The sequence below is a fragment of the Falco biarmicus genome, chromosome 14 (genome assembly GCF_023638135.1).
Source record: "Falco biarmicus isolate bFalBia1 chromosome 14, bFalBia1.pri, whole genome shotgun sequence".
NCBI lineage: Eukaryota > Metazoa > Chordata > Aves > Falconiformes > Falconidae > Falco > Falco biarmicus.
The window spans coordinates 9,561,386-9,576,611 of NC_079301.1; the positions used below are offsets into that span (position 1 = coordinate 9,561,386).

The window sequence follows — 15,226 nt, forward strand, 5'->3', positions numbered from 1 at the left end:
AACACAGAGTCAATCACATGCCAGCAGCCTACTGTAAGAGTGGGGGGAGTGTGTGGGAAGAAAGGGGGAGAAGATACTCCTATAAAATTTGTTAATGATTTATTTTTAATACCCGTTTTTCAAGCCTAGGAAGTGCAGTCCATATGCTTTTCCCTCCTGGCTGTAGTTGGCAAAGCAGCTGATGAATATGGTCTTTCAGACTCCTTCCATTTTGCAAGGAGCCAGAAAATACCGCTATATTTAGCACGTTACCAAGGCCAGCAGCAGAGTCTGTTGCTGGGTGGTGATTCCCTGGCTGCAGGCTTGTGTGCCACCTGGGACAGGGTGGAAATGCGCCTTCCCTGGGGTCAGTGCTCATGCTAAAGTAACAGCAACAAACTCCTCCAGTTACAACAGGATGGCTGTGCTGGTTCCAGCAGGCTCAGCATGCCACTCGCTGACACAGGTTAGTAGTCTCTGAGCACCATCAGTGCTCCTTCCCGAGACATGCAGCAGCCTCCTCCGGGTGCTAGGATGGCGATTTTTAGTGCAGCACTCGGTTTGTAGAGTGCCTCAGCAGGTCTTTGCGGGACACTGGGACTGTCCTGTGCCCCGTGCTGAGCATTCGGTGTGCTGGAGCCATGGCTGGTCACTGCAGCAGAACTGCGCCTTACAGCATAAAGATGCTCATCTGAAACTTAGGGGCCTGATTCCTGTTGTATTTTCTCATCTTGTATTCCTAGGCCACCCAGATATAAAATGGAGTTGTCCCTATTTGTCCCCAGCCCAGTATCCACACAGCAGATTTGCTACCAGTCCCCTGTTGTTTTCCCTGCTGTGTTGCAGCTGGTACTGAGAAGTGAATAATGGCAGTTTCTTTGTCCTTCTGGTGGCTTTCATAGAGCTGAAATTGGTCTTGAAGAGCATATGCTTGCTGAGAAGTACTGAGAACTGTGGGCGTTGTGATGGAAGTGTAGAAGAAGGGATCACCCCTACCAGTGTTGGGAGTTCAGACGATACTAGAGACGTCCATCATTTTAGAGTGAGACGTCTTGGAAGTTGTTTCATAGCTGGATGTCTAAACCGGGAACATTTTTTGTCACTCTCGGTCACATCGTCAGTTCCTGAAATTCATTATCTGAGAGATGAAGAACCTACTGTGGTATTGGAGAGGGCAACACGACCCAGCTGCGGCTTCTAACTCACCCTGGTGAAATGCAGTGGTTGATGATGCTCAGGATCAAAATGATGGTGAGGAGGAGCTAGACTGAAGGTGCAGCTTTGAATCCCAGTGCAGCAGTGATTCATCGAGTCTTCGTGGAGCCCTAGAAGGCCTGGCTGACAGCCGTGCTGCACTTCACAGCCTTTGCTCTGCAGCAGCGTTTGCACAGCTCTCAGTTCCTTGCAAATAAATATGTCCGCACTGAAACCAGTAGCACTCTTGTGTGGACATTGGTTTCTGCTCCCAGCTTTGTCTGCAGGATTAAGGCCTCATGCTGTGTGGGCTGTTTTTTTTTGTTGTTGATAATAAAAATTTTCTGTTTGTAGAACCCCCTGTTGGAATTAAACAAACTCTGTTTTGAGAAGAAAGTAGAACAAAGCTTCACACCAGGCTGGGATGGCTGGTATCAATGACATTGCAAAATTTCAGTTAGAATAGCAAAGCCCTCTTCAAGTTGAAGAAGGCCTTGTAAGTATTGTTCACAAAAAATAGTAGCTTTTTTTTCACCTTCTCTATTCCTGCAGTGTAGAAACATCTACACCGATTTATTCCAAATTTGGTAGAAATTAGTGTTTTCCCAACCCAAAGCAGTTGTGCCAGTTTCAACCAGGAGGAATTTCTAAGGCTGGTGTGCAAGTCCTCCAAGTCTGGGGCTTAGAATAGAGCAGCTGCTTGGCCATCGGCTCCTGCTGCTGTGTGGGGTCAGCTCCTGCTCTGAGCAGCCCAGCTGTGGCGGTGGGATGCTGCAGATGTGCTCTGAGCCTGAATGCTGAGCTCTGCTTGGGTCCCAGGTGGTGGGAAGGGCTGTGGAGGGATCTAGTCCTGTGCTACTGGAAAGATGTCATGAGAAGGACGACCCAAACCTACCCAGTGCTGAGGAGTCGTCGTCTTCTTCCAGATTAATGTAGTTATTTACCTTGTAGTAGTGCTGGGTTGTCTGAGCACCAGCCAGCTGCATGGTGCCATTTTACCCTTGCTTTACACAGATGTGAGAAAGTGTCTGGTGATGAAGATTCATGTCCTCGGGGCCTGTGAGCAATTAGCTCACAGCTGGGAATCTGGGGCTGTTGGATTGCTGAGAAGCCAAAACAATAGCATTAAAAAGCCGCTTTCTTTGTGAGTTGGGTCGTTGGGAAGCGCTGGGCTCTTGTAGGAGCAGGGCAGAGAGTTTCATTCCGCCAAGGCAGGCTGCTGAAGGTTGGGAGTGGATTTTTTCCTGTCCCACTGGGTTCCCCTCGCTTCTCGCATTTAATTATTTGCCTCAAAATAACAACAGGGAGCCAGGGGTTTTGTTTAGCTCTCTGATCTCCTTGGAGCAGATAAGAGAGGAGCTTGTTTCTCATGATACTTTGCCATACAGCCCCTTTCAGGCTGTAGTAATGCTCTGCAGCCCTCTCCCCAGTGAAGCCGCTATCCGCACCAGGAAGGGGGGGCAGAGGAAAGCACACCTAAAGTTTGCAGGTCTCGGGCTGCTCTAGTGACCTACTCTTCTCCTGGCATGCCAATGATCCTGTGTGGGAGTTCCAAAAGAGCCCCCATAGCGGGTCACGGTGTTGGCTTTGTGCAGTGGTACTCAGACTGGCCAGTGGTTCCACCTGTATGTGCGTGCAAGTCTTAAAAACCCCCAGAGGAGCATCCCGGCTGCAGGCAGGACTCATCCTGGGGGCTTCCACCAGTCTGAGTGTACCCCTGTGGACCTGGTTGTGGGGCTACAGCTCTGCTGTGAGTGATTCTGCTAATGGGAGCCGGTACGTGGGGTCACCCGATGTGCCTCTTTTTGAAACCACACTTAATTATACTGAGGCTGAGAACTTGGCGTCCAGCGCTTGACAAGAGTGCCTGGGACGGGCTGGCTGATGGAGGTCCTGCTCCTTTGCTGGCAGCAGGAATGATTCTTAGTTATCTGTCACGTAACAGCTCTGGACCCCAGGTCTGGCCTTATTTTAATAAGCTCTGAACAGCTCCGAAGAAATACTGCCTCAAAAAAATTCATCATTTTTTGCATAGAAGTTATTTATAAAATTTAAGTGTAAAGTTGCGTAAAATGTTCCTTGTACTTTGTATGCCTCTGTTTCTGGAGGAGGGAATACACGGTGGGGTGGGGGGGAACCCCATCATTTTAAAGGATTATTTCATCTTACTGACAAAATTTATTACTAGTTTTCTGTGTTCAGTGGACTGTTGATATTTATGTTCCTCTATCTGCTTGCAAACACTACTAAGGCAAGGCACAGTTTGTAGATTTTTTTAAAAGCAATGGTCTCAGTTGATTTGAGGTCATCTGTAACACTAGTGATCCTTCGCTTTTGAGAAGCCACTGACTTCCCCAGTGCTTGTGTTTATTGGAGGTGGGGGGGTGATGCAACATACTATGGCTTTTGACAGACGAAAGCATGAAGGGGGGAATTTTTTCACGTCTTCCTCCTGTGACTACCAGTTCTCGGCATCTCGGGGTACGTGCATGTTGGAGATCAGAGGTGCTGCTTTACAGAGCTGTCATCTTAACGTTTTACCCAGCACAGCTGGAGAAGTGGTAGAGACAGTTTGGTTTCTTGCTGTCTGCTGGTCGGGGCCAATTAAGTGGTCTGGTGTTGGGAGGAAGGGAGGGGAAGAACAGCCCACACAAGAAAATGGGGAATTTTTGTTGTTGCTTCAGGAGCTGTTTGTCACTAGCTTCTGAAAATACTGGGTTTTGTGTTAGATTAGATTTTTTTTTTCTTTTGTACAGCTATCATTTTAACATCAGGAAGCCTAACTTTTGGATTTAGCTTGATAGTATTTGGTTAGTGTTACTGCAGGAGAAGTCATGTTGTTCTTCTCTTCACCTAAGTATTGCGCTGCTATAGAAAAATAACAAAAGAGGCACAGTAGTACCAAACTGCCTCCACCCAAATGATTGTGTTGTTACAGTAACCCAAACAAACCTTAATTAAATTTCTCTGCCTGCCCCGAGTGTTACATTCACTGAAATGCTGTTTCATTATGTTTTTTAGGGCCGGTGTACCAGAGAGAACTGCAAATATCTCCACCCTCCCCCACACTTAAAAACACAACTTGAAATAAATGGACGCAACAACCTGATCCAGCAGAAGACAGCCGCAGCCATGTTTGCTCAGCAAATGCAGTTCATGCTGCCAGGCGCGCAACTACAGCCAATTGTAAGTTACGCCGATGAGTCGGGCTCACGCTGCTCTGCGTCTCTTTACTGTTTGCTCACGGGGGCCCCAGCCCTGTGCTTGTCTGTGCTGCACAGCTGTGGGCAGCATCTTCCAGAGGGATGTCTGGTTCTACCTCTGCATCTTCTTGCAAGCTGTGCCTCTCCTTTGATAACGAAGGAGATGCGAGATTCAGGGCATCAAGTGGAAGGGTCTTACCACCAGGTGGACATTTGACCAGTTAACGCACGTACACCGAGTGGCTGAATTCCAATGGATCCTACTTTGGATAGCTGTTTTACACTGGGGTGAGGATGCTGGAGTTCTTCCCCACTGTGGCAAGAGGCCAGCTCGCTCCTTTGGACTAGATGCATTGTACTGGTGGGCTAAAATTGGGGAAGATGAATATGCTACCCAGACCTTAATACTTTTTTATGCCTGGGAGTGAGCCCTGTTTCACTGCGATCCTCCCAGCAGAGAGCTGTGCTAATGTCACAGCCCTGTCACTTGTCTTTCACAGTAATGCTGGTTTATATTAACAGCAGGAATGATTTGCTTCTCTTCGGGTAGGGAATGAAGCCTGTGGGAAAGGGGTGTTTGCAGAGCAGGTAGTTCAGAGAAGCCTTCATTGTCTGTCCCTGCTTTTCCTATCAGTTAAAACAGGTTTTCAGGCTGGAGAACCCTGTTAGGCCAGGGAGAGGACAGCTTGTGTCTGCCAGTTGGTGTATCTGGGAGGGGGTGACATTTGTCAGCTGAGTTTGAGTCTGTCGCTATATATATTTTTAAGAAAAGTCAGAGGTCTTGAAGCTGCTCTTCGTTGTGGACATAAATAGGCTGCGCATTTTTAACTGAGAGCTTAACTGGGAGTTCTCCATTTAAAGTTGGGGCTAAATGTCTTTTCAGGGGCAGTGTGCACTTGAAGGGCAGTTGTCAGATGAGGTTCCTTGTGCTGTGCCACACGGGAGGTCTGGCTGTATCCCTAGAACAAACTCTTCTAGCCTGAAGGTATACAAGTCTGGGAAGCAGCCTGCACTTGGCCTCCTGGTGTCCCACCTACAATGCCTGGCTTCTCTGCCCAAATGGGGCTTGAGACTCAGCATCTGTCATCCCGGCTTTGAAAAGCTCAGGTGTCTCTGGCTTATTTTCACAAGAGACTAGTGAAGGGTTCTTCCTGGCTGGAGGCTGTTGTTGTGCTGGTGGTGTAAGAGGTTGTGACTGAGCTGTATTTCAGCAGGGAAAGCTGGCCAGTGCCCCTTCGTGCTGATGCTCTGCCACCATACCAGGGCGTTTCTTTAGTCTGGCGTGTTCCTCCTGTCTTAGGAAGACTTTTCCGTGTTCACCTTCGCCTGGTCTTCTTGTGTGTGTTAGCAGCTTTATCTTCATCCTGCTGTGTAAGCTAGGAAAACGCTGTTTATTCTTCCCATTTTGAAGACAGAAAAGTGAGGCAGAAGAAAAAACGGGCCACAGAAAAAGTCTTCAGTTGCTCTGCGCCTTAAGCTCTAATCTGATGTAATCTTTGCACCTCCTTTTGTGCAGTTTGAAACCACGTGCACATCAGAAGGAAATCCTGAATTCCCGCAAAATGGTAGCACTGGTTTCCTAGCCCTGTACCAAAAGCAAACCTTTCCTGTTTGGGGTTTTCTTCTGTGGGGAATTCACAGTGGACACTCTTCAGATGGCTATTTGAAACATCTTTGGGATTTCCTCTTTGGAAAGTTCCCATCTTCCCATTTTGCAATCTTGCAGGTCCAGTTCATTCCTGCAGTTTCACTCTTAAATTGCCTCTGGGACTGAATCTGTCAGTTTGTCTGGTTTGCGCTCTCTGAAATTTCAGAGGTAACCTTATCTGATGAGAAAGGTCCCTGGGTTCTGAATTGTGCCATGGGGGAGATACGGGCAAAGAAGAAAAATAAAAATTTGTTCTGCAATGACTGCTCCCTTCCTGCTTTCCCACACTTTGCTCAGAGTAAACGAGCTCTTGGTCCAATTCCTGCTGCCCGACTTGCTCCACACCAATTTCAGGACAAACAAGAGATTGCTCTTTCAACTGCCTTTGATTTCCTGAAGATGCTGCCAGTGGAAGCAGGCTTTGAGAATTTTTTCTCTCTCTAAATGAGAAGGGTGGGGCCTCCTTCTGGCTACACGTGAAATTCTTCAAAGCAGAAAGTATTATATCAGATGCAGCAGCAGAACAAATCCCATGTGATCAGAAAGCTGATCAACGGGATGCCTGCTTAATTGGGATGCTTGCCAGAGACGAGGTTTGGAACAGCGTGCTTATTAGCTCCAAACAATAGCTGAATGCTTAGACATTTTAAAGTGCATTTTCATCAGAAAAGCTACCGTGTAAACAAAAAAAAACCAACGCAAAAAACCCCAGCACTTGACATAGCAGCTTTTCACCACGCTTCCTGAAATGGCATTGAATGTGTCTGTCTGTGAGTTTGCATCTAAACAGTCACCGCCAGATCTTCTTGCACCACCACTGACATCCAGCCAGAGCTAATCATCCCGTTGAACCGAGAGGCAGGACCCTGATGTTGGCTGTTTAATGAAGGCGCTGCTTAGAGAAGAACCGTGTCCCAGGTGGGCTGCCTGCTGCACGCTGCTCATGGAAGCCTACTAGGTGTGAATTAATGGTTGCTAGCATGAGCTTATTTCTCTGAAGTCTCTGGCTGCTCTCTGATGTTGCTGCTAACCATTTGTGCAAAGCTGAGAATCACATGAATGTTTGGTGCCCGTGATGCAGTTTTAAACGGACTGCTTCGTACAGCACTTTAAACCAAGTCAAGCAAGGACATGGAGCAGGGTATTTGGTCAGCATGGTGGTTTTTCTCTGGGAGAGACCTTGGAGAGACCACACAGGTGCCAAGTAGGAAGACTCTGTAGTGAAGTTGTGACTTTTGAAAGTCCAAATTCACCTTGACTTTGCTGCCTTCGGTTGAGCTGTGCTGGAAGCTGTCTGGGCTGGTTTTTCTTCTGTTTCTGTTGGACTGTGTGAAAGTCAGGTTGAAGGCGGATAGAGCTGGGCTCTGGCATTGATACAGAGAGCTGTTTTGGTCAATGCTATGTTTGATTTCTCAGATACGATCGCTTTGAGCTGTGTGTGGGCCAAAGCAAGACCACCCAAAAAGTGCTGCACCCTGGGCCTGATCCTCACCCTCCCCTTTCTGCAGCAGCGCAAGACAGACTTTTGGGGCTGGCCGGGCCATGGAGGTGCTTCAGCACAGTCTCTGAATTGACCTGGTGGAGTAGGACAGTGTCTTGCATGATGCTGCCCTGTTAGCTGTGTCTGAACAGGCAGCTGGATAGAGCATGGCAAGGTTGGCACACCTGCCTCTGCTCCTGCCCTGCAGCTGCCTCTGCTGCTGCACGGCGAAGTTGTTTTCCCATCTTTGTTCTCAAGCTCTTCATCCTTCTTCCTGTCAAGGTCTTTGTAGCCAGAACTGTCTTGACAGCTCTGAGTCACCCATGCCTCTGAAGACGACACAGACGTTAAGCCAGGTCTGCATCCTCTCACGGGGCAGCAGGACCCTTGGTGCTGCTGGAGGGGTTAAAGCACAGGGTGAGCAACTCACTTGACCAGTGGCACTTGGAGCAAGGGCTGGAGCAGATTTCAGCAGGTGTTTTGGACATGCATTTGTTCCATGCAAAAACCTGACCTGTATCTCAGCCTCTAGTCAAAGGCACAGTAGGAACGAATAAACACACATACCCTGGCCCACTGGGAGCCGGTGTCTACCAAGAGACAGTGCTGTGGGGCTTTAACACCTGACTTTTCCACTACAGCAGCCCACAAATGAGAGATCCTTTGAGCGCTAGGAGTGTGTCTTTGCAGTCTGATAGGGGAACAAGCATCTGTAGCAGTAGGTAGCTGGATACTTTGGCCAGTTGGATTTATTCCAGCATGCTCAGCCTTTATGTTAGAGGGGTGGTTTTACAGCCAGCCCCATGCAGTTGCATTGGAGCAGAACACAGCTTTTTGCTTTTTATGAACAGCATCAATTATGTTTCCAATATCAGGGTCTTCAGCCTTGTCAGTACAAGATCTTTATCTTCGACGTTTCTATCACCAGACTGTAATAAAAGCTGCCGCTGTTTTTTGTGTGCTTTCCATGTGTAGATGCTTAGCAGCGACCTGTCTCCCCTCCTCCTTCAGGCCATCAACACCTCTGTATTTATATTGGGTCTCTCATTTTCAGGCTTTCCCTTTTTAGGGTCTGAGGTAACTCAGAATCAACACTTCCTGGCTGAGACAGCGCTTGTGTTCGACAAAACACCAGCCGCTCCTCTGCCTTCCTCTTCACACCCACTCTGTTGTTTCTTCTCTAGCTTTAGCACAATTTCTGCTAGGCAAATGGAATACAACTTCTAGTTTGTTAACAAAATCAGCTGTTCCAGGTTCCATTGCCACTGGTAACAAATGTCCCTCCCTGGGGTGGTCCCTTCTCTCTGTTCACACCTTCAACCCAACTGCTCCTCTTCTCACGGTCTGTGAGGAGGTCAGAGCTGTCAAGGTCCTTGGCACCCTCCCCCTGAGATGGGTTCTCACAGCAGCCATTTCAGCTCCTTTTTTTTTTTTTATTAGTTTTTTATTCTTGCAAGCATTTTAATACTCAGTAAACCAGTCCTGTGAGCTGCTACTAGTCTGAACCCCTCTGCTGCTGCACTGTAACCTGTTTCACTTTGCTCAGGAGTTACTGGTAGTGTCTGCACATGCCTACAGTTAACAAAAGTTAGTTTGCAAGGAAACCTGCCCCTGTATTTCCTGAATTTGTAAGAGCTTTAAGGGGGGCAGCAGGGGTAAGTGGCGATACTTTCAATCCATCTGTTTTGCCCTAGAGCACACCAGCAACTAAGCTGAGACTTTTTTTGTGTACAGTCATAACACTGATCTGTCAAGATTTCCTGGCTGTGTACAGTTATTGTGGTTTAAGCCCCTCAGCAGCTTGCTTGCCCCCTGCCCAGTGGCATGGGGGAGAGAATTGGAAGGGTAAACGAGAAAACTCGTGGGCTGAGGTAAAGGCAGTTTAATAGGTAAAGCAAAAGCTGCGCAGGCAAGCAAAGCAGAACAAGGGATTCATTCACCGCTTCCCATGGGCAGGCGGGAGTTCAGCCATCCCCAGGAGAGCAGGGCTCCATCACGAGTAAAGGTTACTTGGGAAGACAAACGCCATAATTTGGAGTGTCCCCCCTTCCTCCTTCTTGCCCCAGCTTTATATGCTGAGCATGATGTCATTATGGTGTGGGACATCCCTTGGGTCAGCTGGGGACAGCTGTCCCAGCTGTGTCCCCTCCCAGCTCCTCGTGCCCCCCAGCCTGCTCGCTGGTGGGGTGGCGTGAGAAGAAGGAAAAGGCTTTGGCTCTGTATAAGCACTGTTCAGCAATAACTAAAATGTCTCTCTGTTATCGACACTGTTTCCAGCACATATCCAAAACATAGTTTCATGCTAGCTACTGTGAAAAAAAATTAACCCTACCCCAGCCAAAACCAGCACAGCAATCACAAGAGATGGATGGGAGGCACATTGAGGAGACCAGTACTGTTTGGAGTGAAAATTACAGTTGGATTCTGGCTGTAAGGAAGAAACTCACTTGCACTCAGATTCCATCAGGACACAGGGGACCTGCAGACATGTAAAGGGAGGAGAGGTTTGGCTGGCAGCATCTTTGTTACTGGTATGGATACATGAGCCAGACTGGATTTCCCAATCCAAGACAGGCAGACAGGGCTGGCAGTGAGCGCAGCCCATCTTTTCCCCTCACCATCCACAATAAATACAGAGCTCCCTGATGCCAGCTTACAAAGGAGCAGTTTTCAGTGTGCTTAGCACGCTTCAGACTTTAAAACCCCAGTGCTTCTAGGTTTAATGTGTTGAGTGAGGTCTGATCGTTCTTTGGCTGTGCACCCCCTGGAAATGGCTGCGGAGTGTCAGGCCCCTGCCCACGGGCAGGGTGTGGAGCAGAACTGCCACTTTCAATCAGTGGCATTGGGCGCATAGTTCAGGTGGGCAGAAGTGGTTGTGAAACCTTGAGAATGCAGCAGCAGATAGATGCCAGGGCGTGGAAATGGGTGAACAACCAGCAGCAGCGATAAAAACCCATCCTGGTCCTTTACACAGCCCTCTGCAGGTCTCCAGGATTGTGAGTAGATGGTGCTCCTCAATTGTTCCCTGAGCAACGTCTTTCCTCCGCTTGCTTTGGCTTGGGTTTGGATCTGTTAGCCCTTGCCAGTTGCTCCCAGTGAGGAGAGGGGCTGCTTTTGGGGAATGGCTTTGGAGATGGGGACTGGTTTCAGGGAGAAGGACTCCCTCCCTGTTTATATTGGTGACTTTGGTGGAGAGGCTGATACATTACCTCTCCATGAGTGTTTCACACCCCTTCCTACCGGTTTCTGGTGAACTGACTGAGTGTGAGGCATTGCAAGACTTCAGCCTTCCTCCCTGGCTGCACAGATGCCCTGGCATCCTCTGCTTGAGCAGTGGGAGGAACATCGCCCCTCCGTCTTGGTAACTAGCTGGATCCTTGGGCTGGTCCCCGGCTGTGTTTGAGCCCAGGCAAGGGAAGCCTGCCTTAAAGGATCCCCTGAAATTTTGGAGCAATGTCTGTGCTATACCTGCTGTGTTGGGATAGCCAGGACTCCTGCTGTATTAGATGCTGGAAAAAACATAGGGTAGATTTGCCCACACATTTCTGCAAACGATGTGTGCTGCCAGGTTTCAGCTATTACGGGTACATAAAACAAGCGTTGACAACATCTCAGGCCCCAGCATAACCCTGCACAGACTGGCCAGGCTGGAGAAGCTCCTTAAAATAGCATTTACAGTGCAAACGGTGACAGAAGTTCAGCAGATGCCACTGTAATTACTGGTGCTCGCACAGAAGAAAACAGTCTAATGGATGCTGCCTTCGCACTAAAGTGTTCGGGGAGTCACGGTGTTTGAAGATCCTTAAAGAGCTTTTCTAGCAGCAAAAGGTGTAAAATGTCTGGGAGCCACAGAGAATTGAAAGAGAAGAAAATGATTTAATAAAGAGCTGTGGACTGGAGGATCTCTGGGTTTAATAGTTATGAAGTCTGCCGTCAGCTGAAGTGGGGCTTGGCTCAGGCTTAAAAGAAGGAAAATTAGAAATCCATCCCAGAGAGAGGATTATTTGGTTCTGCTAGACTTAAAGCACCCAGTGCTGCTGATCCAGGAGGCTGCGTCTCCTCCTCGAGGAGGAGAAAGCGGGATGTACACTGGCAGCGACCTGCCGTCCCCCTTCCCATCAGCTCAGGAGCTGCTGGCTGTCACTGACCCTGGGGAGGGGGCATCGTGAGGCTAAAGACAGGCTGGGACAGCTTGGCTGGTGTCATGTGGGCTAGCTTCTTCCAGACTGCAACAAGCAGTATTTCCTAGTATATAGCAGTACTGGGATGAAGATGCTGTTGAGCAACACGCTGTCCACGTGTGGTTTCTTTTAGAAGCCCACAGGACTGGAAGTACCAAACTAAAAGCAAGGAAGGGGATAATGCGTGTGGCCCAAAAACGCCCCAGGCCATTTTCTAAGCATGCTTGCATTTACTGCCAAGCAGAGGCTCTAGCTACCGGGGACGGCATCACATATGACTGTAGGCATGAGCAGCTTTAAATGTAACCCAGAGGTCACAGCGGAGCAGGTGGTGGAAGGGAAAATATAAATAGTTGCGAGTCACAGGCTGCTTCCCCGGGGGGCTGCTGGAGGCTCTGCTACAGGAGCAGGAGTGCTGCCTTGCAGGCTCTGGTCTTTGGGTGAGCAGGGGGGATTGTTCATCAGCTGGAATTGGTTTCATTCCCAAATGCACCTCGGATCTGGTGCTTTAAAGTCTCACCAACTCCCTGGCTGTCGAGGCCAGGGACAGATTTTCCACTGAGCACCTGCTTAGGAGCTCTGTGTGATCTCACTTGCCTGGCAGAACAGCAGCTCCGTTCCCAGATGGGCGCTGCTGGAGCGGTTCAGGCCGGGGAAGTGGCTCTGCCCACCGGTGCTAAATCTCTGCTGCGCTTGGAAGGCCTGCCTGATGTGATCTATTGACCTGAAGCACTTAAGATCTTTTTGGCCCGTTGTTCTGTCTCCTCATGGGAACATCGTTCCTTGCAGCCCAGGTGGGATCCTGGATCTCTTATCAGCCCACCTGAGCCATCTCATCTGGTACGCTCTGTCCAAGGCTATTCCAAGCCCATGACCCACCTGCTCTTGCCAAAGCCACGAGGTCTGGCATGTTGTGACACTAGTGAGTTTGGGGTACTCCTGCAAAATGGCTTTTGCCTGGAGGCTGTTGACAGTCTGAAACAAAGCCCAGATGTGCAGAATGCTGGACCTCCAAGCAAACCACAGCGGAGATGCCTCGCCTGACTGAATGACGCCTTTTGCCTACCTGAGCCCCCCTGGCCGTGCTGACGTGGAGCTCCGTGGAGGCTGATAGTGAACTCAACTAGTTAACGGGGTTACCTGCTTCGGGGTCCTGAAGCTGCAGTTTACCTTGGGGTCTCTGTACAGCATTGCGGTGTAGACGCACAGAAGCTGAGACATTTATTTGGGAGTGAGAAGTCTGTTTAATTTGGGCCTGCCCTAATTGCTGGCGTGAAATTCTTAATTGTGTCATTAAACTATAAAGTTCATCAATATGCTTTGATCTGACAAACAAAGATGCCCTGTGTTCAGGATGAGTCACAAATCTGTGAGTCAGGAGAAGCGAATGGATTGCAAGTAAACGGCAATAAATGAATAGATGGGAGAGTGCAGCATTTTGATGTTGCTAATCAAATTGTCTAAAAGGATTGAAGTGAGGCGAGGCTTTGATGGGTAATCCAAGACAGAGCTTTTTAACTAATATTTTGGTTTTTCTCTTTTTATACACAGACAACGTTTCCTGTGACTCCATCACTTGCAACAAGCCCCACGATGGCTTTTAGTCCCTACCTGAGTCATGTTTCTCCTGGGATGGGCTTGGTTCCTGCAGAGCTTTTACCAAATACTCCTGTCCTGGTTTCCGGAAATCCTACTGTTACAGTACCAGGAGGCTCTGCTGGGCAGAAACTGATGCGTACGGATAAACTGGAGGTATTTGGACGTCTGATACGATACTGCTGACGGGAATGAAAAGGACATGTAGTCCTAGCTGTTGGTCTCTGCTATCGTGACCTCACGCAGCACAGTGCAGAGTTTAACTTGCAGCTTTCCTAGCACAGGGCTGCTGCTCTCTGCTCTAGCAGACTCTCGCGGGGGGGGCCTGATCCCAGATCCTTGGAAGTCACTGAAAATTTGGGAGCACTCACTTTCCTGATTTCAGTGTGCATTAGGGCAGGGCTGGGGTTGTTGTTTTCTGTGTGTGGTCTGCTACACAAGGAGTAGATGGTCTGCCCTTACACGGGGCGGGTGGGAGATGTTTTGAAAGTAACAGGCACTTCATTTGTCTAGAACTGGGCTTACTGAACTTCTGCAGATACCTTTAGGCATTACACTGTTGGCAGTGGTGAGATTGGGCATTGGAAAAGCGTCTCCTCCTCACCAGTTAGCTGGGCATGCTGGGACTTAGTGTTGGAGGAGTTGTAAATCTCTTTCAAACCCTAAGCAGAGGCTCTGCGGGAGATAAGGGCTGAGGACCTGAATTCGGAGGCCCCTGCAGGTGTAAATTATAACACAGGAAGGTAGTGGAGAAGCGTGTAATTTCAAAACACATTGTTTTGTGTTATATTGCCTTGCTGACATCTCACTTTTTCCTACACTCAGTCTGATAGTGCACTGGTACATGATCTACACCACCAGCTATAGTCCTCAACAATTTTTCTCGGTTCCTCAGAGAAGTAAAGCTTGCAGATGCATTTTGTGCACCTTTTTTCTCTGCCTTTGATACCTCAGTGGTTATAACTTACAAAGATCTGCAAGAGCTTCCTAAAGCTAGCAGTTTTGGCAACACCTTATTATCATAGAATCATTTAGGTTGGCAAAGACCCTTAAGATCATCAAGTCCAGCTGTTACCCTGATACCGCCAAGTCCACCACTAAACCATGTCCCAAAGCACCACATCTACATGTCTTTTAAACACCTCCAGGGATGGTGACTCAGCCGCTTCCCTGGGCAGCCTGTTCCCAGTGCTTGACAGCCCTTTCCAAGAAGAAATTTTTCCTGATACCCAATCTAAGCCTCACCTGGTGCAACTTGAGGCCATTTCCTCTTGTCCTGTCGCTTGTTACTTGGAAGAAGAGATTGACACCCACCTCACTAACACCCTCCTTTCAGGTTGTTGTAGAGAGTGATCAGGTCCCCCCCTGAGCCTCCATTCCTCCAGGCTAAACACCCCAGTTCCTTCAGCTGCTCTTCATAAGACCTGTGCTCCAGACCCTTCACCACCTCCGTTGCCCCTCTCTGGACATGCTCCAGCACCTTAATGTCTGTCTTGAAGCGAGGGGCCCCGAACTGAACACAGTATTCAAGGTGCCGCCTCACCAGTGCCAAGGATGTAGCAACCTTACAAGCACATTGCAGTGTTATCAAATGCACTGTCATGTAGTGCCAGGCTTGGAGTTTTGTTGTGGAGGGCAGTGAGACTATTTATGTGAAAGAGTCTCCTTATATTTAAGAAAAAGTATTTATTGCACATAGCAGCACGTAACATTTAGAATTAAACATCCTACCCAAGAGTGTGCTCTGTAACAAATACATAATGCAGGTGAGAGACAAATGGCAAAGCTATTAACATTTAAGCTTTACAGGCAGGGCAGGAATCCTGAGCTCCAGAAGTTCTGGAAAAATGATATACGCTTCATGGGGTCACTCTCCATTTCGCTCAAATTCTGTCCTTCATTTGCATTTGGTAATTGGCCTTGGTAACATTGTGGTTTTTTCATC

At 48.6% G+C, this 15,226-nt stretch overlaps 1 protein-coding gene across 10 annotated transcripts in view; it reads left to right on the plus strand.

Annotated features, from left to right (window-relative positions):
- MBNL3 (muscleblind like splicing regulator 3) overlaps nt 1-15,226 on the plus strand; it is a 97,828-nt gene that overhangs the window by 57,831 nt on the left and 24,771 nt on the right. For all 10 annotated transcript variants that reach the window (XR_008825415.1, XR_008825416.1, XM_056359359.1 and 7 more), the window contains 2 exons: nt 4,195-4,359; nt 13,237-13,437. Coding sequence is in view for 8 of the 10 variants with exons in the window: in XM_056359359.1 (XP_056215334.1) it covers nt 4,195-4,359; nt 13,237-13,437 (366 nt within the window). In the remaining 2 variants the exon portion in view is untranslated. The remainder of the gene's footprint in view (nt 1-4,194; nt 4,360-13,236; nt 13,438-15,226) is intronic.